Source organism: Triplophysa rosa, linkage group LG17 (genome assembly GCF_024868665.1).
Source record: "Triplophysa rosa linkage group LG17, Trosa_1v2, whole genome shotgun sequence".
In the NCBI taxonomy this organism is placed as follows: domain Eukaryota; kingdom Metazoa; phylum Chordata; class Actinopteri; order Cypriniformes; family Nemacheilidae; genus Triplophysa; species Triplophysa rosa.
This window is the reverse complement of record NC_079906.1, coordinates 13,027,799-13,054,760: the sequence shown is the minus strand read 5'-3', so window position 1 is coordinate 13,054,760 and position 26,962 is coordinate 13,027,799. Positions and strand designations below refer to the sequence as shown.

Here is a 26,962-nt window from a genome sequence, read left to right as displayed (position 1 = left end):
GAAACATAACATATTCAAAATATTGTATTAGTATGAACATAATGCAAAGATTTGAAAGTGTGTGTACAACACATTGCCATAGCATCGTCTACTTGCTTAAAGCTTTTGCATTGTATTTACAAGCGTTAACCAGAAGGTGTCCTCAGTGTGCAATGTTTCGAGGGCTTTGACAATCTCGTTTCAACCAGTGCTTTGCGCTTGAAGTATGGGGTTGGGCAAGGTAATGTGCATAAGGCTTATTAAGACTTGGCAAATTATACGTTTTTAGCTGTTTTTATATTGTGAAGGATGCAGCTTGGTATACATACATATATAGAAGCTACACTTTTTTATTCAGGTGTTAAACCAAAAAGGAGTATTTATATTCCCTATTTAATCAGATTTTACAAGCCTGAAAAGCTTAAAGTGGTTTCAGATCCAGAATGCGCAATGTGTCTGTGGACTGGAAAATGGTTAAACAAAAGACAATAAGATGTTCAACGTTTCCAACGTTAAGTTGCATCTGTATAGCTCTCCTGTATATTCATAAACGATGTTGTTGCAAAATGGTGTGCTGATGCTAGACTAATAATATCCACTGGGTGGCAGCGTTGGCGCACTGCATGACCTCACACCGAGAAATTTACATCAAGGCAACGTCGCCCATTACATCACTTGGGTCTAGTAGTCTTTATTGTTTGACGATGTTGGGATTGCTTGAACTAAACCAAAACTTTAGGTTGTCCATCACATAAAAATATTTCGTGAAAATAATAAGGTAACATTTGTTAACTAATACTTATTCAGATACGATGTGTAATGTATGGACAAAGAAATGAGGATCACACCATAAAGGTACCGCCCTCTAAGCATTTCGCGTAAGCTGATTGGCAAAGAAAGGGGTTGATAGACGTATTGAGTCGAAATTGGGCGCGATCCCAATAGTTCTTAAGGACGAAACGACATTTAAGTGCATCTCTTTATGTACGTGTCAAGTCATTTCTGTGAACTAGATAAAATGAATATTTTTAGCATTCATCTAACACGGCAAATTGTTTACTTTTATATAAAGGTACCGTTTAGTGACACATTTATTATGGTTACATTTATTTAAATAGATAATGTTTTAAAGGGGTAAAATAAGCAGCAGTCTGTCTGTGATTCATCAAATCACATCTAATAGTACTAATACGTTTCTCTGTTTCTCTTAGTGTAAACAAAGCCAAAGTGGGTCACTTGCCATGGTATGTTGTAGTCTGTGAATGGTATTGCATCACATGCAGTGCAGCTAAACAATTTCATACAGAAGAACATCATGTGTTAAAATGTTGCTTTGAGGCATGGTTGTATATTGACTCGAAATTCTAGACTGTATATCCGACATCTGCCTTTCCAAGAACACAATCGACAGTGTTTTGTTGTTATGGTGTTGCCACGACAGTAAGAAACCGTCAGTTGAGCTACACAAAGGATGCGCCTGCGGACGCTCTCGCCCCCACCTCCCCTTTGCGCATATACTCTCATTATAAAGGGTGTGTGGGGGGGTTCGCTGAACCATTTCTCGACTGCTTCAACACGTAGAGTGAGCGAGACAGAGGCGTTGGCATCCAAACTAAACCAAACCAAACCTCCCCGCGCCCGGTATGAACCGGTTCGGGAGCAGAGCGCGCTCTCGTAGACGCCCTCCCCTTCTGCCTTGCTGCAATTCCTGCCACGCGCACACACACAAAAAAAATCGTAGCCGGGCACGAGCACGCGCGCAAACGTCCTCCTTCCCCACGTTTACCATTGGCTCCTGCAGACCTCTCGAGCCTCCTCTTGTTCTCTCTTCGGATTGGCTCCAAGAGCTGCCTCGACGAGGACCCTGGTCGGCTATTGGTCGATGGGAGGCTGAGCCCTTCCTTCCCATTGGTCCGTGCGAGCCGTGCATAAGCGCGAGGGAAATAGTTGTAAACGCGAAGCGCGTGCTGGAAAAGCCGAGGCGTTGGATTGAGAGCAGCGCGAGCACCTAAGATCACCAGAGGCATCACTCGTCACAAGATTCAGACTCTCATCCGCCTTTTTTTTATACTTTGGTTGCGGTTTACCGTGATATCGTTAAAGTCTGAATAGTGGCGAGAGGTACAAGTCGAGCTCATTAGTGAGGCTTCTGATCTCCCGTGTTGGGGGCAGTTACTATTGCCCCTCGGCGGGGGACCTCGGTATTATCATTTTGGTTATCTGGGAGGCGAAACCGTTGCCTCTCACCGCGTGTTAGTGAAAAATTTATCTTCGGTGTCTTTAGTCGGGGTTTTTTTGTGAGACCTTAGATCAGTTTAGACTGGACCTTTAAAAAGGTGTTACACTGCTGCAGCTCTTTGTGTGGCTTTAGTTTCGTGTCCTCGTCGCAGCGACCCTAAGTGCAGCACTTCTAGCTCCACAACATGTGCTCCCGGGTGTGGTTTGTCACAGACCGGCGGATCAGCCAGGAATACCCGCAGGTTCAGATCCTGCGAGCCTTGAAGGAGCGCTGCGTCGAGGACGATGTCGAATTCCGCTATCTTCTGATGGATGAGATCGTTCTGACCATCACGGACGGACAGCTTGGTAAATACCAAACACATACGTTCATTAACATACATACACACATGTATATATACATATATCACATATTTAACTAACGTTAGATCTTTTTTCCTTCGCCTGATGTTTTTGAATCGTTTCATTTGTTGAATAGCTGGTCAACGTGGATAAGTTACTTGGAGCGCTTGCATTGAGCGGATGTGCATGCGAGTGTTTGTGTATATTGTGTATTTATGCGCGCGGGTGACCGCCTAACCCACTTATAGCCATTCCAACAACCACACTCGTTTTTATTCTTTATCGTTGTATGAAACAATATATCGGTCCTTAATGTATTACATGGCCGTTTATTGTTGCAGCATATGCGCGCGAACGGGTGAACAGTCACGAGTGTGCGGGCTCGAGCGCGTTCATTATCAACATAAATCCTAGAGAGATGGCAGATGGCGCGACGGTCACAAAGAGCAGCAATTCAGCGGTTGAAAATTACACCCGCGATTATTTAGTGAACATTTTTGACCGTTTTTGTTTTATTCTCCTAGTCTGAGATTTCATAAAAAAATGAATTAAATTCGTGAGAACGCGGTGACGCATTCGCGCCAGACTCCACAAAGGGCTTTAATCGAAATAACCGATTAGTCACGTGCTAACCTCCTCTGAAACACCAGTCTCGTCAGAATAGGTTTATTTGATCATGTTTAGGAAGAACACTGATGTAATGCTGTCATGATCCCGTTGTATATTGTCGAATGAACTTGATGTGTATGCTCCAATGTGCTTGAACATTTCAGCATCTCATTTGAATACTGGGGCCTTGTAGTCATGGATTCATTCATGTTAAATGAACCTTACCATTTAAAATTAAAACAGTTTTACCTGAGGTAGTTTGTTACTTGATATTGATGTAATCATGCAGACTAAACCCATTTTAAACATTTGTATGCAAATTCAGATTTGGGAAGTTTCTAAAGAAATTTTGACATTGGGGTGGGTAGGGCTGTTTTGCATCTTGTCTTGGGGGGAAAGACTTTCTTTTGGGGGAGGTGAAGGGGGGCAGATGGTGAGTAGGACATTGCATTTCACATGGACCTGAGGTAAAGGGAGTGGCTATGCACCAGTGCATTTCTGCTTTGAATCAGCAGCTTTACGTTTAGTGATGTGATTGCAACATGTTGGACAACTATTCTGACAGGACAACCAGAACAGACAAGATGAGCAAAGGCAAATGATAGATGCACGTTCCTACAACTGGTTAGCAAAGCCAGACATAAGGTTTAATTCCTAGTTAATGCATAGACTGGTACAATTTACATCTATATGCACAGTAATTTCAAAAAGGATAACTGTGCCTGCCACAATTTGTAAATATAAGAGAAAAATATATCATACAATACATAGATTAGAAACTGTAACCGAAGGTAGACTGCTGTGTGTAGAACATGAATGACAGCATCACAACTGCAGCAGGTTGTGTGTGTGTGCGATCTGCTTGCCTGTATCTGATTAGATGGTGGACAGTTGGTCAGCCCTGGGATTTAACCACCCCTCCTGAGATCCTAACATTCTGCTGAGTTACATCATCAATATGAGACACAGAGTGGGTCAGCACATAATCGTGACACAGGGAGAGAAGTCCTCCTCACCACACGTGTTTAGACAGAAACTCCACTCGTCAAGATTTTCATAAACCGCTTGCGTCAGTAAAATACTGTTATTTTGCCTTTGTCATGATTTATTTAAAATTCATAAACATTTATTTGTAGATGTGTTGACAGGTACTGCAATAGAGTACTTTGTGTGTTTCACCACACACAGGAATCAAATAATCAATAAGCAGTCAATGTTTAGTGTTTGTTACTTTTTGACATCTTGCCTAGTGTCCATTCCACTAAATGATGAGAAATGTAACACCAATTTACCGACTCACACATACACATGCAAGCAGGCTTAAAAAAATAAAATGCAAATGTTGCACGTCTGGATTCAACTGACTGTTTAGGATATAGTGAGGTTTCCTCGGTCGTAAATGAAACTGCAGATTAATCTATAAACAACTAATTTAATGAACCGTTTCCCAAGATCTACATATCTACAAAATATAAGTGTGAACGCTCATCATGACAAGAGACTTGTCATGATAGCTTTAAGTAGCTTTGTATGGTGGTGATTACCTTTCATTATCTGATAGAATGGGTATAATTCACTTGTTAGGCTGAAGATAATATGACTCCCGTGCTGCTACTGATTCTCTGTGTTTAATTGACACCACTGTGATTTGTGATAACCATAAGTGATAATCTAAGCGTTAGCTGTACTAGATCAGATCATTTGACCAGCCTGCAGATATAAAACATGGAATAGGAGCCAAACACAGTAATTAGCTGCGGTGTGAGTTTATGGGGTTTATTTACCTCATGTTTCTTTTGTCTGGTTTGCTACTTGTATCTAAATCCAGTTTACCTCAACGTTACAGAATACATCTGAAGTAGGTTTAATCGCGTTTAACACAGGACAATAGATTACCCTAAAGATCTAGCTGGTGTGTATGTGCGTGCGTGTGTGATGGTCATGTTTCTTAAGACGAAACAGCTGCAGCAGAATTGGCACGGTGGAAGTGAGGAAGATGGACTGCATGTGTAGTATTTGCTCTGAGGCTGTAGCTTCATTTACTTGCTTCAGGCAAGATCAAGCTGAAAAACCTCACTGGTTTATTTCTTTCGCGGTTTTCATTGACTTCAAACGATTAAAAACAAATAAGAATGCACTCTGACACACACGCACGTGTGTTTGCTATAAAAACAGTTTTCAGGGCTGTTCTGTGTACTGCAGTGAATGTGTCTGTCATTTCCTCAGGAAATCGGTTAGACCTGATTGAATGTCAGTTGGCCCTCAGTCTTATACTGTATAAAGCCGTGTACTATTTCCTTAGATTGGAACAAGAATAATGTTAAACTGTTACCCTTGAGCGTAAAAATCATCACTTGAGAGAAAATTTGTGTTAACTATAGATTTTGACAATAGAGTCATTAGTTTAGACCAGTGGTCACCAACCTTTTTGAGCCTAAGATCCCCGACATCAGAATTGTTGAAAGGCAAGATCTACCATTCAAAAAGTTGAAAATAAAAACAGCCCAGATTGAACCTCCTGCTTGAGGCCTTTTATTTAGTCTACAATTGTGGGTCTATTTGAATTACCTGAAATTCTTTGTTCCACTTTTCAGATGCAACTAAGCAAACTTTGTAACATGTAGAGTTGCCACTTTCAGTGTGCCATAATGAGGTGAAAAACACCAATTTAAACACCAGTTCAAGGACTTTAATTCATACATGACAGCTTGACATTAAAACGAGGTTTAGAATAAGTTTAACAAGACCCTAATTATTTAGGTATTTACTGTATAAAGATTTGTTCTTTATGATGCATTTATTTAGTTTACTTTTAAGTAAATACATCATATAGATGGAAATGTTATAAATGGGCCCTAATAATAACAACAACGTTAATTATTTATTTTAAATCATTTATCTATTTACTTTTACCCGTCTAATAATGTCTTGGTAAAATAAGTATCTGTTTCATAAAATAGCTAAAGGTAGTAGTATGGAATGGGCTATCATATTAGGCTAATTGAAAACATAAATAGGATATCAGCAGGAGATGTCATCTCCCGCATGAGATAGTACTGGTGCAGTTTACCATCACTGACAGACCCGCGGATCATTCACTATTACAACTTTGTGAATAGACCGATGTTGTCTTTCAGACAAACTCAACATTAAAATGCGACGCTTTCTCACCATATCCCATTGCTCACACTCGTAAGTTACATTCGCTGAAGACAGAGAGCCGCGATTCCAGATACGCGGACAGTATGAAACCGCAGCGCTTGCTTGCGCATCCAGTGTAAAAGCACAAAAACGCCAACGAACAAGTGACATTTTTATGTCATATGAATAAACTGTTTTTAAGCGTAATTTGCACCGCAACAGTATAGTGACCTCCAAATGACAGTTACGCCAGTGCATGCGCGAGTCTCATTTTGCATTTGATCACTGACCACCGACATTAGAAACACTGAAGAGCGATCACGCGCAGTCACGCATCACAATGAAATGTGATTAATGATAACGGTCGCATTAAAAACTCACGCAGGCCAGGGAATCATTATTTATACAGCCATGAAAAGATTAATGCAGAACTTAAAAACATACAACCACTGAATGAAGAGAAAGAGAGATGCGCTTGCAAAACTGGACATTGATCAGGCACAATATATTTGTCTCTCCCTTTTCGTATTAGCCTACTTTCGGGGATCGACAAGTAACGTCTCAAAGATCGACCAGTCGATCGCGATCGACGGGTTGGCGACCACTGGTTTAGACTCATGTCTTAGTAATATTTATGTGAAGAGAGGTTGCTTGTGTATAGTGTTAAAGGGACAGTTCACCCAAAAAAGAAAATGTTCATCATTTACTCACCCTCACGTCATCCCAAACTTATGACTTTCTTCCTTCGGCAGAACACAAAAAAATATATTTTGAAGAATGTTGGTAACGGAACAACTTTGGCCCATGTCGACTTTTATAGTGAAGGCAAAACCGCTTGGACACTTCTCAAAACATCTTTTGTTTTATTGAATAAAGAGACGTAGACAGAGTTTTTTGGGGGTTAACTATCCCTTTAAGCTCCATAGAAGGTAGCTCTCTATGAACGGAGCTGTGGTCTCTAAATGGTTGGTAATGTAAATGTTGTACCTTTTCAGGCAGAATACAATAAAGTTAGCACACTTAAAACAATAGTAATGTTAAAAAAACATGGCAAATGCTTTAATGTTGTGCTGCTTTAACTGCTTGCATTTGAAGTCGCTTTTGGCTTTGCATTTGAAGCTTTCTTTTTGATCCATGAGAGGAAGAGGGAGTGCTGATGAAGCAGTTGCTAGTGAAGATGCTGAGTCGTGGTTTGTGTGTTTTGCTCCATCCTAAGATGGCGGAGAAATGGAGAGAGAGAGAGACGCGAGATTGTGACGCATTCATGTTTTGTCTCTCTTGTTCTCATGTCTTCTCTCTCTTGCACTTCCTGTTATCTGTTGCCATTCCTTTAAAAAATAAAAAAACATGTGCTTCGCGTTATGCAATCGCCTCTGAAATCCTGTCTCAATTTCTTCTGTTGTTTGTTCCATTTAAACACATTTGCTTGCTTATTTACATGTATAAGATTATATGAAATGCGCAGTGAAGGTTTGATCTCTCGCAACCCCTTGTGTGTTAATTCAGAGTCAAGCCTACAATTCGAATTCAATCACAGGGCATCTGCTTTAAAAACTGGTTTTAGAGTTTACTAATTGACTTAAGGCTAGTGTTTAATTGAGCATATATCTTCAGTGAAATCTTGATTCAAAACAGAGAGCAGTGCAAACTAGGTTAGTGGGTCAGCATGAACATCGCAGTACAGAGACGAAGCAAGAGACCTTCTGCAGTGTTGTGTAACTGCTTGATCTCAGCTATTTAGTATTACGGAGATGCTGCGTGTTTTGTGAACCAAGGCCAGTTCATCCGTCAAATGCCAAGCATGTTTTGTCCAAACAAAAGACTGGCTCTCATTGGTTACTTGGATACTTGGGTGTAATCTACATAATACTGCACTGACTAAAACACACGCTGTACTGACTGTTCACAATTATCACAGAACTGACTGAACACTGTATGATATACTCATATTTTTGTTTCTCTCAGGTCTGCGGGTCGGCCAGGAGATTGTGACCTCGTTCCCGCAAGTTGCCGTGGTGCGTGTTCCGACCCCGTGGGTCCAGTCGGACAGTGACATCACTGTTCTGCGTCACCTGGAGAAGATGGGCTGCCGTCTGGTCAACCGGCCACAAGCAATCCTTAACTGCGTCAATAAGTTCTGGACCTTCCAGGAGCTCGCCGGCCACGGAGTCCCTTTGCCGGACACGTATTCATATGGTGAGAACTGAAAACATTAGTCTTTTAATAAAAAAACTTATACACACACAAAGTATTAATGTATATACAGGTGCTGGTCATATAATTAGAATATCATCAAAAAGTTGATTTATTTCACTAATTCCATTCAAAAAGTGAAACTTGTATATTATATTCATTCATTACACACAGACTGATATATTTCAAATGTTTATTTCTTTTAATTTGATGATTATAACTGACAACTAATGAAAATCCCAAATTCAGTATCTCAGAAAATTAGAATATTACTAAAGACCAATACAAAGATAGGATTTTTAGAAATCTTGGCCAACTGAAAAGTATGAACATGAAAAGTATGAGCATGTACAGCACTCAATACTTAGTTGGGGCTCCTTTTGCCTGAATTACTGCAGCAATGCGGCGTGGCATGGAGTCGATCAGTCTGTGGCACTGCTCAGGTGTTATGAGAGCCCAGGTTGCTCTGATAGTGGCCTTCAGCTCTTCTGCATTGTTGGGTCTGGCATATCGCATCTTCCTCTTCACAATACCCCATAGATTTTCTATGGGGTTAAGGTCAGGCGAGTTTGCTGGCCAATTAAGAACAGGGATACCATGGTCCTTAAACCAGGTACTGGTAGCTTTGGCACTGTGTGCAGGTGCCAAGTCCTGTTGGAAAATGAAATCTGCATCTCCATAAAGTTGGTCAGCAACAGAAAGCATCAGAAGCGTCTCGCCTGGGCTAAAGACAAAAAGGACTGGACTGCTGCTGAGTGGTCCAAAGTTATGTTCTCTGATGAAAGTAAATTTTGCATTTCCTTTGGAAATCAGGGTCCCAGAGTCTGGAGGAAGAGAGGAGAGGCACAGAATCCACGTTGCTTGAGGTCCAGTGTAAAGTTTCCACAGTCAGTGATGGTTTGGGGTGCCATGTCATCTGCTGGTGTTGGTCCACTGTGTTTTCTGAGGTCCAAGGTCAACGCAGCCGTATACCAGGAAGTTTTAGAGCACTTCATGCTTCCTGCTGCTGACCAACTTTATGGAGATGCAGATTTCATTTTCCAACAGGACTTGGCACCTGCACACAGTGCCAAAGCTACCAGTACCTGGTTTAAGGACCATGGTATCCCTGTTCTTAATTGGCCAGCAAACTCGCCTGACCTTAACCCCATAGAAAATCTATGGGGTATTGTGAAGAGGAAGATGCGATATGCCAGACCCAACAATGCAGAAGAGCTGAAGGCCACTATCAGAGCAACCTGGGCTCTCATAACACCTGAGCAGTGCCACAGACTGATCCACTCCATGCCACGCCGCATTGCTGCAGTAATTCAGGCAAAAGGAGCCCCAACTAAGTATTGAGTGCTGTACATGCTCATACTTTTCATGTTCATACTTTTCAGTTGGCCAAGATTTCTAAAAATCCTTTCTTTGTATTGGTCTTAAGTAATATTCTAATTTTCTGAGATACTGAATTTGGGATTTTCATTAGTTGTCAGTTATAATCATCAAATTAAAAGAAATAAACATTTGAAATATATCAGTCTGTGTGTAATGAATGAATATAATATACAAGTTTCACTTTTTGAATGGAATTAGTGAAATCAATCAACTTTTTGATGATATTCTAATTATATGACCAGCACCTGTATATTCGTGTATATATATTAGTTAGGTCCATAAATATTTGGACAGAGGCACATTTTTTATTTTAGCTGTGTACCAAAATGTATTCAAGTTACAGTTTTATAATGGATACTGTCTTAAAGTGCACACTCTCAGCTTTATTTAGAGTGTTTTCACATCCAGATTAGATGAAGGGTTTAGGAATTACAGCTCTTTAATATGTAGCTCCCCCCTTTTTCAAGGGACCAAAAGTAATTGGACAGTCGAATCAAAAGCTGTTTTATGGACAGGTATGGGCTTTTCCTTAATTATTTTCTTCACTAAAACAGCGTAATTCATTGAGTTCATGCGAGCGCTCAGCGCCCCTCTCTCTCTCGCTCTCTCTCTCTCTCTCTCTCTCTCTCTGTGTGCTTGATGTGAGTCTGCGTGCAATGATCTATGTCGTGATCAGACTCAAAGCAAAACATTTCAAGTGGCAAAACTAGTCCAAATGCAAACATGACATGATGACGTCACACATATGCTAATTAGTGTGTGACGTCCTCAGAGCCATTGTCTCTCAAATTCCTGTGGAAAACACTGATTTCAAAAACTAAACAAATACATTAGAAAGATCCCTGGAACATTAAGAGTGGCCAAATCAACAATTTGGCAGACTCTGAGAAGAAAACAACACACTGGTGAGCTCAGCAACAAAAAAATACATGACGTTTATATAAAATTACGGAGTAGATGATGGCATTATCCTCTCCATGATAAAGAAAAACCCCTTCACAACATCTAGACAAATAAAGAACACTCTCCAAGAGGTAAAGAGATTAATAAATAAACAATAAAGAGAAGACAAGGACAACTACAGAGGGTTCACAACAAGGTACAAGCCTCAAGAATAGGGTGGATAGATTAGACTTCTAAAATAGTTTTTGGCGAGATAAAACTAATAACAACCTGCATAAGACTATTTACTCAACTCACTTTTATTGTCACATCACCACGTGTGGTGAGTGAAAGTCTTGGGTGTGTACTCCATGCAAAGTAGAATGCAGTTCGACAGACAACTGTATGACAAACAACTGTATGACTGTTAAGTGACAGTATGTAGATGAGCAGTGCAAAGTATAAATAGACAGACTGTACAAAAAAGACAATATATATTATACACATATGGACAGTATATACACATTAGACGTTGAACATACACATTAAATATGCAGGTGTACACATGAACCTGTATGTATAATGGATCAACCATATAGTGCACGTAGTACAGATATAGGTATGTAAGTTTGGTAATGGATGGTTATTGCATTAGGTGCAATGCATGATGCATTATAGTCCATGAAACTGTATATCAGTTTTTGATGTTGAGCAGTCTAGTAGCCTGAGGAAAAAAGCTCAGGAATATTAGGAATAAAAACTAGGGAGAAGGCTTGGAATATCTCATGACATGAGCAGTAAACATCTTAAACATCTTGAACAGTAAAATAGTGTTCAGGACAGGCAGTGTGATTCCACTTCAATGCACGGCTTCCTAAGGCACTGGTCACTGGTGTTTTTTGATGATGTAACAGAAGACATAAGCATCCAGATTAATTCCTCACTTGTCTGGACGCTGTGAAGGGTTTTTGCTTTATCATGGTGAGGATAATGCCATCATCCACCACTTTTATCATGTATAGACTTTCAGGATTTTTTTTATTGAACTCACCAGTGTTTTCTTCTCAGAATGTTGGTTTGGCGTTCCTTTGCAGAATGTTCCTGCAATCTTTATGATGGATTTGTTGTGTTTTTGAAATCTAACTATGGCCTGTTTCACTTTCATGGAGATCTCCCTGAACCCCATGATGTGGGTTCACACAGCAACAGCTTCTAGCTTCATTTATGAGGAAATTATTAAAGGAAAAGCCCATAACAGTGAATAAAACAGCCTTTGATTCGACTGTCCAATTACTTTTGGTCCCTTGAAAAAGGGGGGAGCTACATATTAAGGAGCTGTAATTCCTAAACCCTTCATCTAATCTGGATGTGAATACACTAAATAAAACTGCAAGTGTACACTTAAGACAATATCGATTATAAAACTGTAAAACTAAAATAACAAAAAATGTGCCTCTGATGTATTATTTGAATGTAAATATTTGGACAAAATATTTGCTTTGATGCCATTTGTTAAAAAAATGTCGACCAGTACCCATGTAGTCACTGTTATAAACACAATAGAAATAATGCCAGTTATGCCGTTTTTATACTTAAACTTAAATGTTGCTGCCGGTACATTTGTTTTAACTGCACCTCTATGTGTACGTGTCTGTATTTCTCATTCATTCACACTGTTGTTAGTTTAAATGGCTGCTGTTTGGGGAAAACCCTCATGACTGTCTATAGAAGCTAAACGTGATCAATCCGAGAGATATAGAGAGATGGTTTGGGGATGTATAACAGCAGTTAAAGCTGCTGTAGTAACGTGTTTCTGGCAGAGGCCTCCTTTACACACCCTGCATTCTCTCTTTTGCTCGCTCTCTCGCTCACTCTCTCTCCCCCACTCTGTGCCCCCTCCCATTGAAAGCTACGGCTCAGCTCAAACAGATACTGCATCGATTACAAGAGCCATTTTCTTTTGAAAAGCACATACTATATTTGTGTTAAAGCACAGACATTTCTAGCCGTTGTAAATTCACATTTTGGGGTTTGTGCTTAAACCTTTAATTTCTCATGCTTTTTCTTATACAGTTTTCTTTTGGTTTTCTTGGCTGCTATTCGGTTACATGTGGCCATCATGTGTCATCTGAAAAACATTTTCCTAATGCATCTTAGAGCCATTAACCTTCAGAATCTGGTCACGTAGTTGGACTGACTGCAGATCAGGAAACGGGAGACGTGCATTGCAGCAAAAATTGTCAGCATGGCTGTTCTTCTCATGTGGATATAAAATGTCTCATTGTCTGTTGTTTCATTAGAGCTGTTTTGCATCTCACTTGGGAATCTCACGCTCAAAGTAAATCTCACAATTAAGTTCACTGCGACCAAATGGTTGCATTTTGCGACTATTCTTCTGGCAAAATGGTCGCACCGGTCATCAATATCATTTTTGTGCGTTATAAATTTAATGCACAGAAATGCGCGTCCATAGAGAAACAGAGCGCAAGCTACTAAACCGAGTCCTCTTTCACATCTTCTTACTCTGAAACGTACACAAACACAAAATTGCGTCAAAATTCCCATATTAGCAAGGATCCGTGTAAAAGTAGTTTGTTTAATGAACGCAAACAGTTGGGAAACAAAACGCATGCGTCACAATATAGATCCGTATACTCGCTCTTTAAGGGACAGTTCACCTAAAAATGAAAATTCTGTCATTTACTCACCCTCAGGTTGTTCCAATTTCTTTGTTCTGCTGAACACAAAGGAAGATATTTGGAAGAATGTCAATAACCAAACCGAGCTCATCCCCCATTGAGTCCCATAGTATTTATTTTCCCTACTATGGCAGTAAATGGATGATGAGTTCTGTTTGGTTATTGACATTCTTTCAAATATCTTCCTTTGTGTTCAGCAGAACAAAGAAATTTATACAGGTTTGAAATAATCTGAGGGTAAGTAAATGATGACAGAATTTTCATTTTTGGGTGAATGTCCCTTTAAAGGGGCTGCAGCATAATAAAGATCTCTGTTTTTAATGTTTATCAAACAACAAAGGACGGGCCCACAACACTCACTGATGTGTTTTCCTTATATGACTTAAGATAAAGAAAATAGTAGCATACAATAATTTAGAAACGTGTTTTAAATACACTTTCTCCTTGAAAGAGTGTTGTTTATGTATAAGCAATACAATCAATATACATTATATCATAAACAATATTTTTATTAATTTGCAATTGATTTATTGTTGTATTTAACATGTTTGGGTGTAAGTGCTTCTTTTTTCTTGCCTTACCCCACGCTCTGGTGCTACCAAATTAAGGGCTGGTGCCACCAACTGTATAACTTATGGCAAGCTCACACTTCGTGATTTTTGGCTGGATTTTGCTGTCATGGACAGATTTCTAAGGTCTGCGACAAAACCCCCGGATCACGACCAAAATCGCAAACGCACCAACAACTCGTTTGCCATCCACCATCAAACTAGAAGTAAGCGCAATGTGTTTTCGCTGTTGGTCGCATCTGCTCTTCGACCAAGGTCTTGTTGACAAAGGTCTTTGTCTGCGTTGTGTGGTGTGTGTGCTGCTGCAACAAGATGATGAAGGATGACAAGAAACTTTGTTGTGTATTGTAAGCGCCATAGAAATTCAAGTAGTCTCACAGTCCCTTAGTTTTAGCTCGGCTTTAGTGGCACCAGTGCCACCTCCCTGAAATGTTAGTCTTGAGCCCTGTATTCACATACTGTTTGTGCATCTCCAGGGGGACATGACAACTTCCGCAAGATGATCGATGAAGCCGAGCCGCTGGGTTACCCTGTCGTGGTGAAGAATGCTCGTGGACATAGAGGTAAAGCACTGATCCCTGAACAGCTGGTGTTCATAAGGGGTCCTTTGGGGGGGAAGGAAGCAGCACATTTACCCAAATGTAGAATTTACGTCTACAGGCTCACATGTTGTGCCTCAATAAAGAAATTACACAGCATGATGAATCTCAGGATAAAGAAACCGAGAAGCTTGGAAACGCTGTCCCCTTTTAACCTCAAAAAACAAAGACTGCCGTTTTTGTCCCGCTCCGTGCTCAGGGTGGGCCTTTGTCCTGCGCTCAAGCAATATGTGGTGTGTTTGCTGGCATGCATCAGTTTAAAAACTATTGTTTTTAGATAATTGACTGGCGCTCAAAGTTGCGCAGAGCAGTTGTCGGCTTCGCAAGATTAAGAGCAGCTGCAACATCTGATCAAAATTATGATGCTGTAAATATCATGATTTATTAATTTATTGGTCATGGATTATTCTGCTGGCAGGTGCTCACAGACAATAAGCCGTTTCAGAATGCTGTTGTGCAGGTTCATGCTTGCGTCAAGATCTGTTTCAAGTAATCGTTTTGAGCTGGTTCGTTGAAGATGTGAAGATTTTGTATTTACGGGGTTAAACAAAGAATCTGAAATATGACATTTTTGACAGCCTTGAAATGTCATTGAAATGAATTGCATTTTTTTGCATGTAATGCCTGGCTTTAAAATGTTTAATGAGCAGCCCTTTGCAGACTTGAATTATTTAAAATCCATATCCAGTGATGACAAATGAGTGAAATTTATGGAAGTCTATTGGTGCGAGAACCCTGGTTATGACAAGCAGGACGTTTGAGTGAACTTTAGTTTAAAAGGTATGCGATTAGTTAAACTATGGTTGAAAGTAAACCCGCACACGGTGTTGACCTTTGCCAGGCTGACATGTTTCGAAAGGTCTCCTGTGGGGAATTAAGTGTGGTAGCCGAATGCCTCAGATCACGGCCCTGCTTTGTCACCTTTGAGCCCTTGAGCGATGCACTCAACTCGTTTCTCCATAAGGTGCTCCCTCCTATTAGTGTCAGTGTTTTTATGCTATTTCCTTTTATGTTATTTCCTTTTGTGAAGATTTTGCAACATCTTGGAAAAGAAAAAACACTGGGCTTGGCAGCTCTGAAGTTAAAATTGAGCCAGATTACCTTTTCACCCAGTTTTGCATGAGCAAAAGTGCAGCACTTGTATAAAGTTAAAATTGTGCGCTCTGTTTTGATCTGAACAGGTAAAGCTGTGTTTTTGGCCCGGGACAAGCATCATCTATCAGACCTGTGTCACCTGATTCGTCATGACGCCCCATACTTGTTTCAAGAGTACGTTAAAGAAAGCCATGGACGAGATGTGCGAGTGGTTCTGGTGGGGGGTAGAGTGATCGGATCCATGCTGCGTTGCTCTACCGACGGGCGCATGCAGAGCAATTGTTCGCTGGGTATGGTTTTATAAAACTAAATAAAGAGTTATATGGAGATCCCAGTCAGAGCTGTTCTTTTATTGTGACTGAAATGGTTTGGTGATGCAAGTAATGCATTAAATGACAAATGTACAAATTTGGTGGTAACTGCCAAAAACTAAAGCAAGACTAAATCAGTGTTGTGTTTAAAATGTTAAAATGTTAAATCCGTTAGTAAATCTGGCATATCATCAGAAAATGTGTTAATGTAGCTGTAACTGCCTTTTTTGCGTAACTTCATCACAGTTGATGATGAATGGCACTTTCGTAAAACCAAGTATATTTAGTTAGCACATTTATGCAAAGTGACTTGCATATCACAAGCTTTCTTGCCTGAGGCATCCTACGGAAACTATCAAAAAAAGTTTCCCAGCTCAACACGTGCTCTCTTTCGCTAGGTGGCGTGGGAATGATGTGTCCCCTCAGCGAGCAGGGAAAGCAGCTAGCCGTCCAGGTGTGCAATATTTTGGGGATGGACGTGTGCGGAATCGACCTACTGCAGCTGAACGACGGCTCCTTCGTGGTGTGCGAGGCCAACGCCAACGTGGGCTTCATCGCGTTTGACCAGGTGTGCGGAATGGACGTGGCAGGCATCGTGGCCGACTACGCCCTCTCTCTGCTGCCGAGCCGACTCAGCAGGAAGATGTCGCTGCTCTCTGTGGTCTCCAGCACCAGCGAAACTAGCAGCGAGCCGGAGGTGTGTATTCCCACCGAGGTCATAATCCCCACAGAGGTGTGCATCCCCAATGAGATCTGCCCTCCCGGCGCCACCTGTGCCCTCCCCGACGGGGTCTCCACCATGAGCACAAGCTCCACCTCCAGCGAGAGCGAGGTGGATCTAACCGAAACGGGCCCCGCCCCTGTCGCTGCAGACCCCGCCTACAATATCAACTCTCTTCTGGCGAGTGAGATTTAACTGTAGACTGAGTGAGCTGGAATCCCAGCCACGCATACACATACATTGAAGAGCGCGACACACATACTGAAACGGACATTATACATACAGATGCACACATGTAATCAAACTAACCCTCCCTGTAAACCCCTGAGGCTGCTCCCCTGATGTTTCTCCAACATTGACAGACTATAGAATCATACTGTGCAGTTTGGAAGCGCACAAGATCTTGTACTCTCCAGCTTGGCTGTAGTGCACCAGCTAAATATGGGTTTGCCACTGTAATATGGGGGTGCATGCAGTGTAGAGCGGTTTATCGGGACCAGACTCCCAAATCTAACTAATCTCTCGGTTACCTTCCAACTGGATTCTAATGTACATACCTTTGGGTTAGGACACACACACACACGCTCAAGGACATATTAAAATCTGTATTATAGAGTGAATGAATTTTGTCTGTTACAAACCCTTTGGTGAAGGCCGGCTAAAGGTATAATGCATTTTGTATGTGGGCAAGTGAGAAATGGACCCACATTTAACTGCCTGTTGGCATGCAGCACCCCGTATACAGAAATGTAAGAGGTATAGCAAAACTGAAACTGGAAAGCTGCATTTATTCTGTCCAGATTGCAATTAGACCCCGTCATCTATTTTAAAGCATGAATGAGTATTTTAGGCTGTTGCAATGGCTACCTGTAGTTAATGAATTACTGCTGATCAGACTAGCGTGAAAACTGTGACTGACTGTGGGATCGGTTTTGTATGACCTTTTTAATGTATATGTGAAGATGTGGCCCCTGATCTACTGTCGTGTGCATCTCTTGCTTTGTAATTCTGTAAATGAGGTGGCCATTTTAAAAACCCCTGTTGTCCACCATTTTGAACTGGTTAAAGCACTCGTTGTTCTCACATTAATCTTACTTTAGGCAATGTGACGTACAAATTCATTTTCCAATGTCAGGTATTCAAATCTGCGTATGACCACGTCAATCTGCATGTTTGCCACACCAAAGGCAAATTGCTCCCACATCTTTGAGTCTGAACGGCGAGTTGCATAGCAATAGAGAAAGTAGATTTTAAATACTAAATGTTTTTACCACAAGGGCTGAACGTTTTGCCAACACTAAACGCTGATGATGAATAAGCTATTTGTCTTCAACGATTTGTTTGTACAACAATATTGCAACAATAAAACTAGTGTCAACTCGAATGGGTGCTACAATTTCTCTTAATTCAGCCCAGTGGATTAAAAGCCAGTCATGCGTTTTATTGAATAAAAACATTTGTTGTATTTAAAATTATATTGTTGTATGCCGCCGCACTCCTCTGTTTACTATTCTTAAAAAAAAGCTTGCCAAGCTTGGAAATGCGACCAGAAATCCAAAAATACAGATTTAATCAGTTTTGGCACATTTGCAAGTACATTTAAGTTCACGTTGAGTCTTAACATGGACTGCATATAACGATAAACCTCATGTTCACCATGGACCAAACTCATGATCCAAGCCAGCTCAGAATGGTTTACAATGGTAGTCACAGTTTTTAGATCAATAACAATGAGAATCACACTTTGGTTTCAAGTCTGAATCAATACGGATGTGCAACCGTTTACATTGACTCAAATTAGATTTACATTTACAGCTAACTCAGGGAAGCAGCCTTGATCAAATTCCTCACCTTGGAAATGTGACATTCATGCTATCCAGTCCTGCCTATGTGTATCAATAAACAAAAGTACAAACATTTTAATGAAATACATCCTGTGGGACCTGATGGTTACATGCACTCTGTTCTTGTTTGTTTTATATTTAGTGTTCTGTTGTCTTTTCCTAATTTATAATTTATTATTTTTGAAAAGTAAAAACTGGTTTGTATGCGAGCGTTATTGAAGAGACGTTTACCACCTGAGACGTGCACACACACACACACACACGCACTTCTCACCACCCTCTCAAGTGTTGTGATTTGCTGTCTTTGTGTGTGATGTTTCATCATTCCATGCAACCAGAGATGTGCTCCCTTTACCTCATCCCACACAAACGCCAGTGTCCCTGTAAATTCTGACATTTTGCAATGTTCGGTATAGCACACAATATGGCTGTCAGACTCTTAAACGCTCTGAATCTTTCAGTAGAACAGATTTTTAATGTTTAATATCAAATCTGTGATCAAAACATTTTTAAGTGCAAAATGAATTTAGTTTGGAGATAAAACTCCTATGAGGACGGAACCTGTGCCTGAACTGAGTGTTAAAATGTGGTCATAGCCACAGTAAAGTTTTGATCATTTTTATCAATAAGGTTACCACCACATGTGAGTTAACGATTTTACTCATTGGCCATTGACGTAACAAAGTAAAAACAAACCAACAGTTGCTGCTTATGACCACTCTGCTCTCTGGTATGAAAAAGGGAAATGTTTTGAGAATCCATGTGTTCATTTCATTGCTTCCTTGTTTTTGTTTTTTTGTGGAACTTAAATGCCAAAAAACCAAGCAATGTTGTATAATTTAAAACAAGAACTTAGTGATAGAACGCTAACATTGATGTTATGTGTTATGACGTAAAAATAACATTAACAACAACAATAAAGACATTTTAAAAATGTCCAGAATATGAAAATGTGTTTGGTGCTTTGATTTAAGATTTCTTTCACGTCACCGCTAACAGACAAGCATATCTACTGTGAATATCTAATGAATAACATGAAATTATTTAACATGGCAGTTTTATTGCAAATGTTTTTCAGCATAATGCAGGAGATTCTGGATGGATTCTCTCATACTGTTCTGCTCACTTGACCCCTGAATCAACACCTCAGCCTTCTTTCCATATTCCAGGGCCTACACACACACACACACACACCAAGACCTATTAATGTATTTTACAAATTCCATTGTACATCCAGCAAAATCATTCTCACAAAATATATGCGCTCATACATACACACATATATATATATAAACGATCTGGAGATTTCAGAGGTCAAGAGAATCCTGAAGGATAATCCCATTATAACCAGAGAATCAGTGGGACAGTCTGACTGTTCATTTTCTTATGGCTTTAGTCATTAAAGGGATAGTTCTCACCAAGATGAAAATTCTGTCTTCATTTACTCACCCTCATGTCTTGATGACTTTCTTCTGCAAACCACAAATGAACATATTCTGAAGAAAGTCGGTAAACAAAAACCGTTCACAAAACCAAGTCACTGGGGACCAGCGGTTTTCTGTTGCCAACATTTTTCAAAATATCTTATTTTGTGTTCTTCAGAAAAAAAGTGTCATACAGGTTTGAAATGACATGAGGGTGAGTAAATGAAGACAGAATTTTCATTTTGGGGTGAACTATCCCTTAGTGTTAATCTGCATTAAAATAACCTAAACATATTAATAAAAGCTTTTACACTTTTTATTTAACAGGATAGTAAAGAGAGTATAGATTATCCTGGGGTGAGAGAGTCAGGAAAGGAGTTGAGACTCAGTTTTGCAATATGTTTTCTATTTGTATTTTGGTCTGAATTTTGTTGTTAAGCAACAGTGACAAAGTTTGGTTACACGTGGCTGTCACGAGGTGTGTGCTGAATTAGGTACTCTGCTCTAAATGCGTATTAGTACGTTTATGAATTTAATTAAGTAGCCTATCATTAAACTGGTACATACGTATGATGTTTTTATTTACCTTGGTGTAGTTGTTGCATAGCAACCACAGCATTGCCAAAGAATGAACCAATAAGGCTGACTGATCAGAACGTGGTTTCTGATACTGTTCCTCAAACTCTAGAATACATCTCAACATCTGATCCACCTCCACACACTGGGCATCACCTACACACACATAAACAAAAGTAATCAATTCCCTTTATAGTGGATTCTACAAGTGTCAGAGAGATGAGATATCCCATGAAGTCCTTTGATCTCTACTGGCTGTTAAATATGCACCCTGCAGTCTTTGATCTTTTGGAGGAAACCAAAGAAAATTCCTCCTGAAGAGGTTTTATTTACAACAGTGAATAATACCATACATGATTTAAAACACTTGTGCATTGTTCTCTGACAAATGTCCAAAATATTTCATATCATTGCTGTTGGGCAGATACCTTGTATGTCTAAAGCCCCTACATTTCAGAAAATGGAAAAAGGTTATTTTTAAAAGAATTCATTTAGTGGTTTTGGTAAAACTTTACAATACGGGTTATGATAGTTCACCCAAAAATGACAATTCTCTCATCATTTACTCTCCCTCTTGTCATTTCAAACCTGTATGACTTTCTTTTTTCCGAACAATACAAAAGATATTTTGAATAATGTTTCTAACCGGCACCCATTCACTTGCATTAGTTTTGGAAGTGAATGTGTGCTGGGCGCTGTTTGGTTACCAACATTCTTCAAAATATCTTCTTTCGTGTTCTGCAGAAGAAAGAAACTCATACAGGTTTGAAATGACAAGAGGGAGAGTAAACGATGACAGAATTTTCATTTTTACTATCCCTTTAACATTAGTAAATGCATTAACATAAACTAAGAATGAGCAATATAGTTTTTCAGCATTTATTAATCTTTGTTAATGTATTAGTAAATGCTCAAATTAATATGATTCATAATTTAAATGCTGTTCGTTGTCAGTTCATGGTAGCTAATGCATTAACCAATACTTTTCATTGGTTCAATATTGACAAACCCCACAGACATACAGTGTGACCAATGATTTATGAACAAATATATTCAGGAACAATGCTCTCATAATGGATTCCTGTGTTGAAACGACCTCATGAATGTTAACATTTCCTTTAAAAATTATTTCCCATTTGACAATATTTTGAGCTTGCCTAAACTGTGAGCACAAGAGTCTGGGGTGATGCTCGTCTACGCGTCTGTCTGCCCTGCAGAGAGAATAAAACTAAAACTGTGGCTAGTCAGTGTCCTGGATCACATCAGGTCATGCTTGTTGCTGTTTCTCTGTGCAGTCACACGCACGCACGCACGCACGCACGCACGCACGCACGCACGCACGCACGCACGCACGCACGCACGCACGCACGCACGCACCACACACACACACACACACACACACACAGCTTTGGTTGACTATCCCCGTGGACAGTCCATAGCGTAATGTTTTATTATACTGTACAAACTGTATATTCTATCCCCTAACCCTTAAACATCATGGAACACTTTTTGCATTTTTAGATTTGTAAAAAATATTGTTCTGTACAATTTATTAGCTTTTTTGCCCCTGGGGACCTCAATTTTGGTCCCCACGGTGACACGAGTCCCCATGTGTTGGTGTGTATTCAGGTTTAGGTCCCCACCGGGATATACAAACATGAACACACACACACACACACACACACACACACCAGGGCATGGAATGAAGGGCTGGCTGAGCTGTTTCCTGCTCTACAGTCATCTGGTCAGGAGTTATAGCATGATGTGGCTGGCCACAGGGTGGAACCCATGTCAGCCTACTGACCTTGGATCAGTAGTTAAAAAGCCAGAGAACCGGAAGGATCAGTGCATTCTCAAGCACACTGACCACTGGACAGCTGGTATGGACGCTGAGCTAAGCCAGCCACGTCACTGAAGGACTTAGCCAAAACACAACTTAGGTTAATAGGCTTAGAGAGAGAGAACTAGGGCAGGGGCGCGCACACGTACACCCGCGGCCATGTCAAGCTTGATCTTAGTTGCAGCAGAGTAAAGCAGATTTTGCCACGGGACACAAACTGGTGAAGTGATTTTAGATGCATTTAGAGTTCCTGACCTTAGAATAGCCTACACACAAAACACAGACACACACACACACACACACACACACACAGTCATCTGGGTACAGGCTGGTATTAAAGGAACAGTTCACCCAAAAATGAAAGTTGGCCACCATTGACTACCACAGTAGGAAAACTTTGGAAAAAAGTAGGAAAACTTTATTTGTTCTGTTGAACACAAAAGAAGGTATTTTAAAGAATGTAGGAAGGCAAACAGTTCCGGGGCACTTTTGCCTACCACTCACAATTTTCCAACTATCGTAGTCAATGGTGGCCCAGAACTGTTTGGTTACAAGCATTCTTTCATATATCTTTCTCTGTGTTTATCACAAGCGGCAACCTTTCCGATTGACTGGCCGCTAAAGACTGGCTCCAAAAAAGAGAGCAGAAGGTGGTTAGAGCATAGTGCTAGCAACGCCAATGTCATGGGTTCGATCCCAGTGACTGCACATACTCAAAAACAAATGTATAGTATAATGCAATGTAAGTCGCTTTGGATAAAAGTGTCTGCCAAATGCATAAATGTAAAATGGGCAACTTTACAGCAGAAAAAAACATGTTTACAGCCCAGTACAAAAAATGATTTCGGTCTACATAGCTAATTTTACCCTCATGACAACTGTGAGGAGGGTGAATTTTTTTATAACTCACCCGTTTAACTTAAATTAAGCCTTAAAATTCTGCAAATTAGGTGCGTGCGTTAAGTGGTTTCAGCCAATCAGGCACCTCAGCTCCAACCACATCCCGCCTCTTTGCCCATTTTCGATTATCCAGGAGTGACACGCTCCTAAGATGGCGACGGCCGGCTCCGCCCATTTGAAGCTTCAAAACAGCTCATCAGAAACCTGCGGGTGACGTCACGGACACTACGTCCATATTTTATACACTCTATGGTTTATCAGAACAATAAATGTATACAGATTTGGAACAACTTGAGGGTAAGTGAATGATGACAGAATTTTTAGTTTTGGGTGAACTGTTCCTTTAATGGTGCACAGATGGGACATTTTACATCTAGAATGATAAAAAATAAGCAGGAATAAATTATTGTCAGTATTAAGGTAGTTGAGCATATTTTAATCCAATTTTATTAAAATACATGACTATCCTGACCACCCTCACACGGTAACTTTGATCTATCTATTACATGTAGTTGCAATGGAGCAAGAATTACAAAGCTGGATGCATGATGGAACCTCTTTATTAATGTTAGTACTGATACGCTGTTGATGTGTAACTCAGACAGGAAGGTTTACTGTCTTTAAGCCACTTACCAAAACAGTCCTCTGCTTGAATGCCACTTTGACTGATCCCTTCCATCAACTTACACAGGTGAGTGTGCCAGAAACATGCCACCTGTACACACACAACCCAATGAGCGGCGTTTCACAGAGACGTAGATACGCATATGTAGGTGTGTTTACCTCTGTGTAGAGCGAGCGGGTAACGTCAGGCTTGTTTTGTTTAAGAAACACCTCCGCCATGAGGAAATATCCTCCAAATGTCACAATGCTGTCCAGCCCAAACACTTCACTGGCATAATACACCTACAGAAAAAAAACGATCATTCACGGTTCATCATTACACTCATACGATCACGCAACATTCCACACACGCGAGGACTTACGTCATTGGAGAAATGAAAGAGAGCAGATGAGTATTTTCCTGTAGCAGCATGCAGGCGGCCCAGGGATCTATGTAGCTGATGATGGACAGTGGGATTGCAGTCTGGTGTGTTCATTACTGCCCACTCAGCCTTAGTGAGATACTCTCGAGCCTGGGACATAGAATCTAAACCTAGACAAACACAAACAGACATACACTGAGTGAAGAGAGGGTCCTTGATACCACTTGAAGTTCAGTGAGAAGGTCTGAACTGAATCTATACAACAAGGTCTTTGAAGTTCAATTGAAAAAGATGTCCAGTGGTCATTTGCTTTAACAATACATGTCCTAATAACCATGAATTTTCATTCTGGTTCAGACTGGTTTGTGGTGGTTTATTGGATTCAGCAATGTTGTTCTTTTTAACAGAGCTGACAGTCCCTTCAAGAACGACTGTAGTCTCACAACCAAAAGTTGTAAACTGTCAACAGCACGGTCAAATCTCACTAGTCAAGTAACTTGCGTGCAGTTCTTATTTGTGGCAGTCTGCACATCTGCACCACAGTCCATCTCATCCTGAATTACATAACGCCGTCTCTCCCCTCAGTTCATGTCCAAGCCCCGCCCCTTCAGCGCACCAATGGACCGTGCCGCAGAAAGTAAACAGAGCCTGATGCCAGCATCACTTTTAGCAAAGTTATTGAGAGGAAGTTAATGCCTGCCATGCTCAGGAGATGTTCAGACAGAGATCTATGAAGTCATTTTGCGGCTGTGTATCTAATGGGTTCTGAGCTTTAAAATGAGTACAGCCTGCCGTTGATATCTCGGAGCCATGGGAAAATAAGAGACTCATAAACATTTGCATGCCTGTGCCGTACTGACATCTGTCCAGCTTAAAGTCAAGAAATAACTCCTGTTTCGCGGGCTGTGTGATAATGTCCATCTCTTGGCTGATAGGAGTGTTTCTGTGCATGTCTCACCTATGTTAGCCTGTGCAAGCAGAAGATAAGCTGGGACCAGTTTGACAGGATGAGATCCGTACAGCCGCATGGCCCAGCGCAGGAACAGAAGGGCAGCTGGTATCGCATGGTGAAAACTCTTCTTGGACACCCATTTCTGTGCCTCTAAATGTGCAATCTCTATTAGCTGCTCCTAGTGTTGGTTAAGAAATACAAACCAATCACACGTCCACCCTGTTAACTTATATAATTAGTCAATTTGTATTGAAATGAGTGAATATAAACCTGTTTCTTCAGGGTCTCTCTGTGGTGACGTTCCCGGTCGGCCTGCAAAGTGTGGAGTGGTGGAGGTGAGTGAATGGACACCAGTAGAGGACACACTTTTTCATGAATACTGGTCCAGTCTGTCTGCTGATGGTCTGGGTTACTATATGCACACACACAAATAAATGTTGATGTTTTTAATGATTGAAGTGAAACTTATAACTCACGTGCAGAGTAAAATGCATTTTGTTTTGTGGAACAGTCTTTTGTAAGTGAAATGTGCAGGCATGAAGTAAAGGCTTGGGGAATTGGAATAAGTGTAGCTCGCCCTTTAAGAGCTGCCTGTCAAAGAGCATTCTGTTGCTGAAAAGAAAACAAACTGACCGATCGACTTTAAGACAGACATTTGCATTGTTGTCATTGATACCGTCAATGTAGGTTGCGGGGATTGTGGCGTCTCTAAATAGAAAGCGAAAACTCCGCAAATGCACACAAAACACAGGTTTTTCCTAGTCATATTTCTTTTTTCCTGGTTGGTTAAAAGCACGCATGGCTGGTTATTCTTTTCCTTCAGCACATAATTTCTCCTCCAGCTGTTTGAACTCGCTCAACCCTTCCATCACTGCAATAACAAGGCCAAGAATGTGTGCGTGTGAACTTGTGCTTATAGCACCACCTGGCGTCTGTATGCGCAACAATAGCACGCATTCAGTCTCGCTTCAGAAGTTACTCTCATTTTCATTTAAGTGCTAAAGAGATTTCTAGTTAGTTTCTGAACAAAAACTTTAAGGCTCCAGACTTACCAGTAATACGTGACTCGACAGTTTGTGCACTGCAGTTTTGCAGGTTTCTGGCAAAGTTCGCAAAGCGTCTTTACTCCTTTGGGATTTGCGAGCGGGTTGATGGTTGACGACATACTAAATGCATTTACAAACCGCAATTTTTATAAAAACGACCATGAGGAAGCAAAATAACTAATAACAACACGTTTCGAATTGTAAATACATTTCATGTAAATTTAAATCGGCAATTAATCAACAGTCTGAAAACGAAGTGTTATGATTACGTCTGAAGTATTTGTGTTTATGGTTACCATGATAACCTCAGCCCGGAATTCCGGATCTCTGAAAATATTTTAAACACATCTTATTATATTTAATTTTAAGTATAATTTTAACTATAATAAGATTTTATTGTTTCTTCCTTACATTTTAATATATTATAGAAAATTCACTCACGTTCACAATAGGTCTTGATATATGACGTAAAAATTTGGCGCCATCTCGTGGTGAAATTATTATTTCATGTTTTTAACCACTTTTAAACAGGACGACAGCGTAAATAATTAACATAATGTACATATATATATACTGCAACAATTAATGCTGACTATTATTATAATTTATATATTGCACTCACAATAATAAAACACA

At 40.4% G+C, this 26,962-nt stretch overlaps 2 protein-coding genes across 2 annotated transcripts; one reads left to right on the top strand and one right to left on the bottom strand.

Annotated features, from left to right (window-relative positions):
- The first annotated feature begins 1,931 nt into the window (after positions 1–1,931).
- Positions 1,932–19,538, top strand: rimkla (ribosomal modification protein rimK-like family member A). The gene is made up of 5 exons (XM_057356323.1): positions 1,932–2,565; positions 8,275–8,505; positions 14,509–14,595; positions 15,813–16,016; positions 16,436–19,538. The coding sequence occupies exons 1-5, from the start codon at positions 2,403–2,405 to the stop codon at positions 16,951–16,953; spliced, it is 1,203 nt and encodes a 400-aa protein (XP_057212306.1). The 5' UTR covers positions 1,932–2,402; the 3' UTR covers positions 16,954–19,538.
- A 111-nt stretch (positions 19,539–19,649) lies between these two features.
- Positions 19,650–26,596, bottom strand: zmynd12 (zinc finger, MYND-type containing 12). Its single transcript, XM_057356326.1, has 8 exons — positions 26,333–26,596; positions 25,551–25,692; positions 25,287–25,458; positions 24,329–24,498; positions 24,126–24,248; positions 23,976–24,057; positions 20,613–20,758; positions 19,650–19,774 (listed from the first exon to the last, which is right to left on the bottom strand). Exons 1-8 carry the CDS (start codon positions 26,443–26,445, stop codon positions 19,661–19,663), a joined length of 1,062 nt encoding a protein of 353 aa, XP_057212309.1. The 5' UTR covers positions 26,446–26,596; the 3' UTR covers positions 19,650–19,660.
- Between the last annotated feature and the right edge of the window lie 366 nt (positions 26,597–26,962).

What these genes read in the sequence shown, in the direction of transcription:
- zmynd12 (XM_057356326.1), bottom strand. Translation starts at nt 26,445, where the DNA reads ATGTCGTCAACCATCAACCCGCTCGCAAATCCCAAAGGAGTAAAGACG. An exon ending in TGTCGAGTCACGTATTACTG is followed by an intron (nt 25,693 to 26,332) that starts GTAAGTCTGGAG and finishes GTGTGCATATAG; the next exon opens with TAACCCAGACCATCAGCAGA. An exon ending in TCTTTCATTTCTCCAATGAC is followed by an intron (nt 24,249 to 24,328) that starts GTAAGTCCTCGC and finishes TTTTTTCTGTAG; the next exon opens with GTGTATTATGCCAGTGAAGT.
- rimkla (XM_057356323.1), top strand. Translation starts at nt 2,403, where the DNA reads ATGTGCTCCCGGGTGTGGTTTGTCACAGACCGGCGGATCAGCCAGGAA. An exon ending in CATCACGGACGGACAGCTTG is followed by an intron (nt 2,566 to 8,274) that starts GTAAATACCAAA and finishes TGTTTCTCTCAG; the next exon opens with GTCTGCGGGTCGGCCAGGAG. An exon ending in GAATGCTCGTGGACATAGAG is followed by an intron (nt 14,596 to 15,812) that starts GTAAAGCACTGA and finishes TGATCTGAACAG; the next exon opens with GTAAAGCTGTGTTTTTGGCC.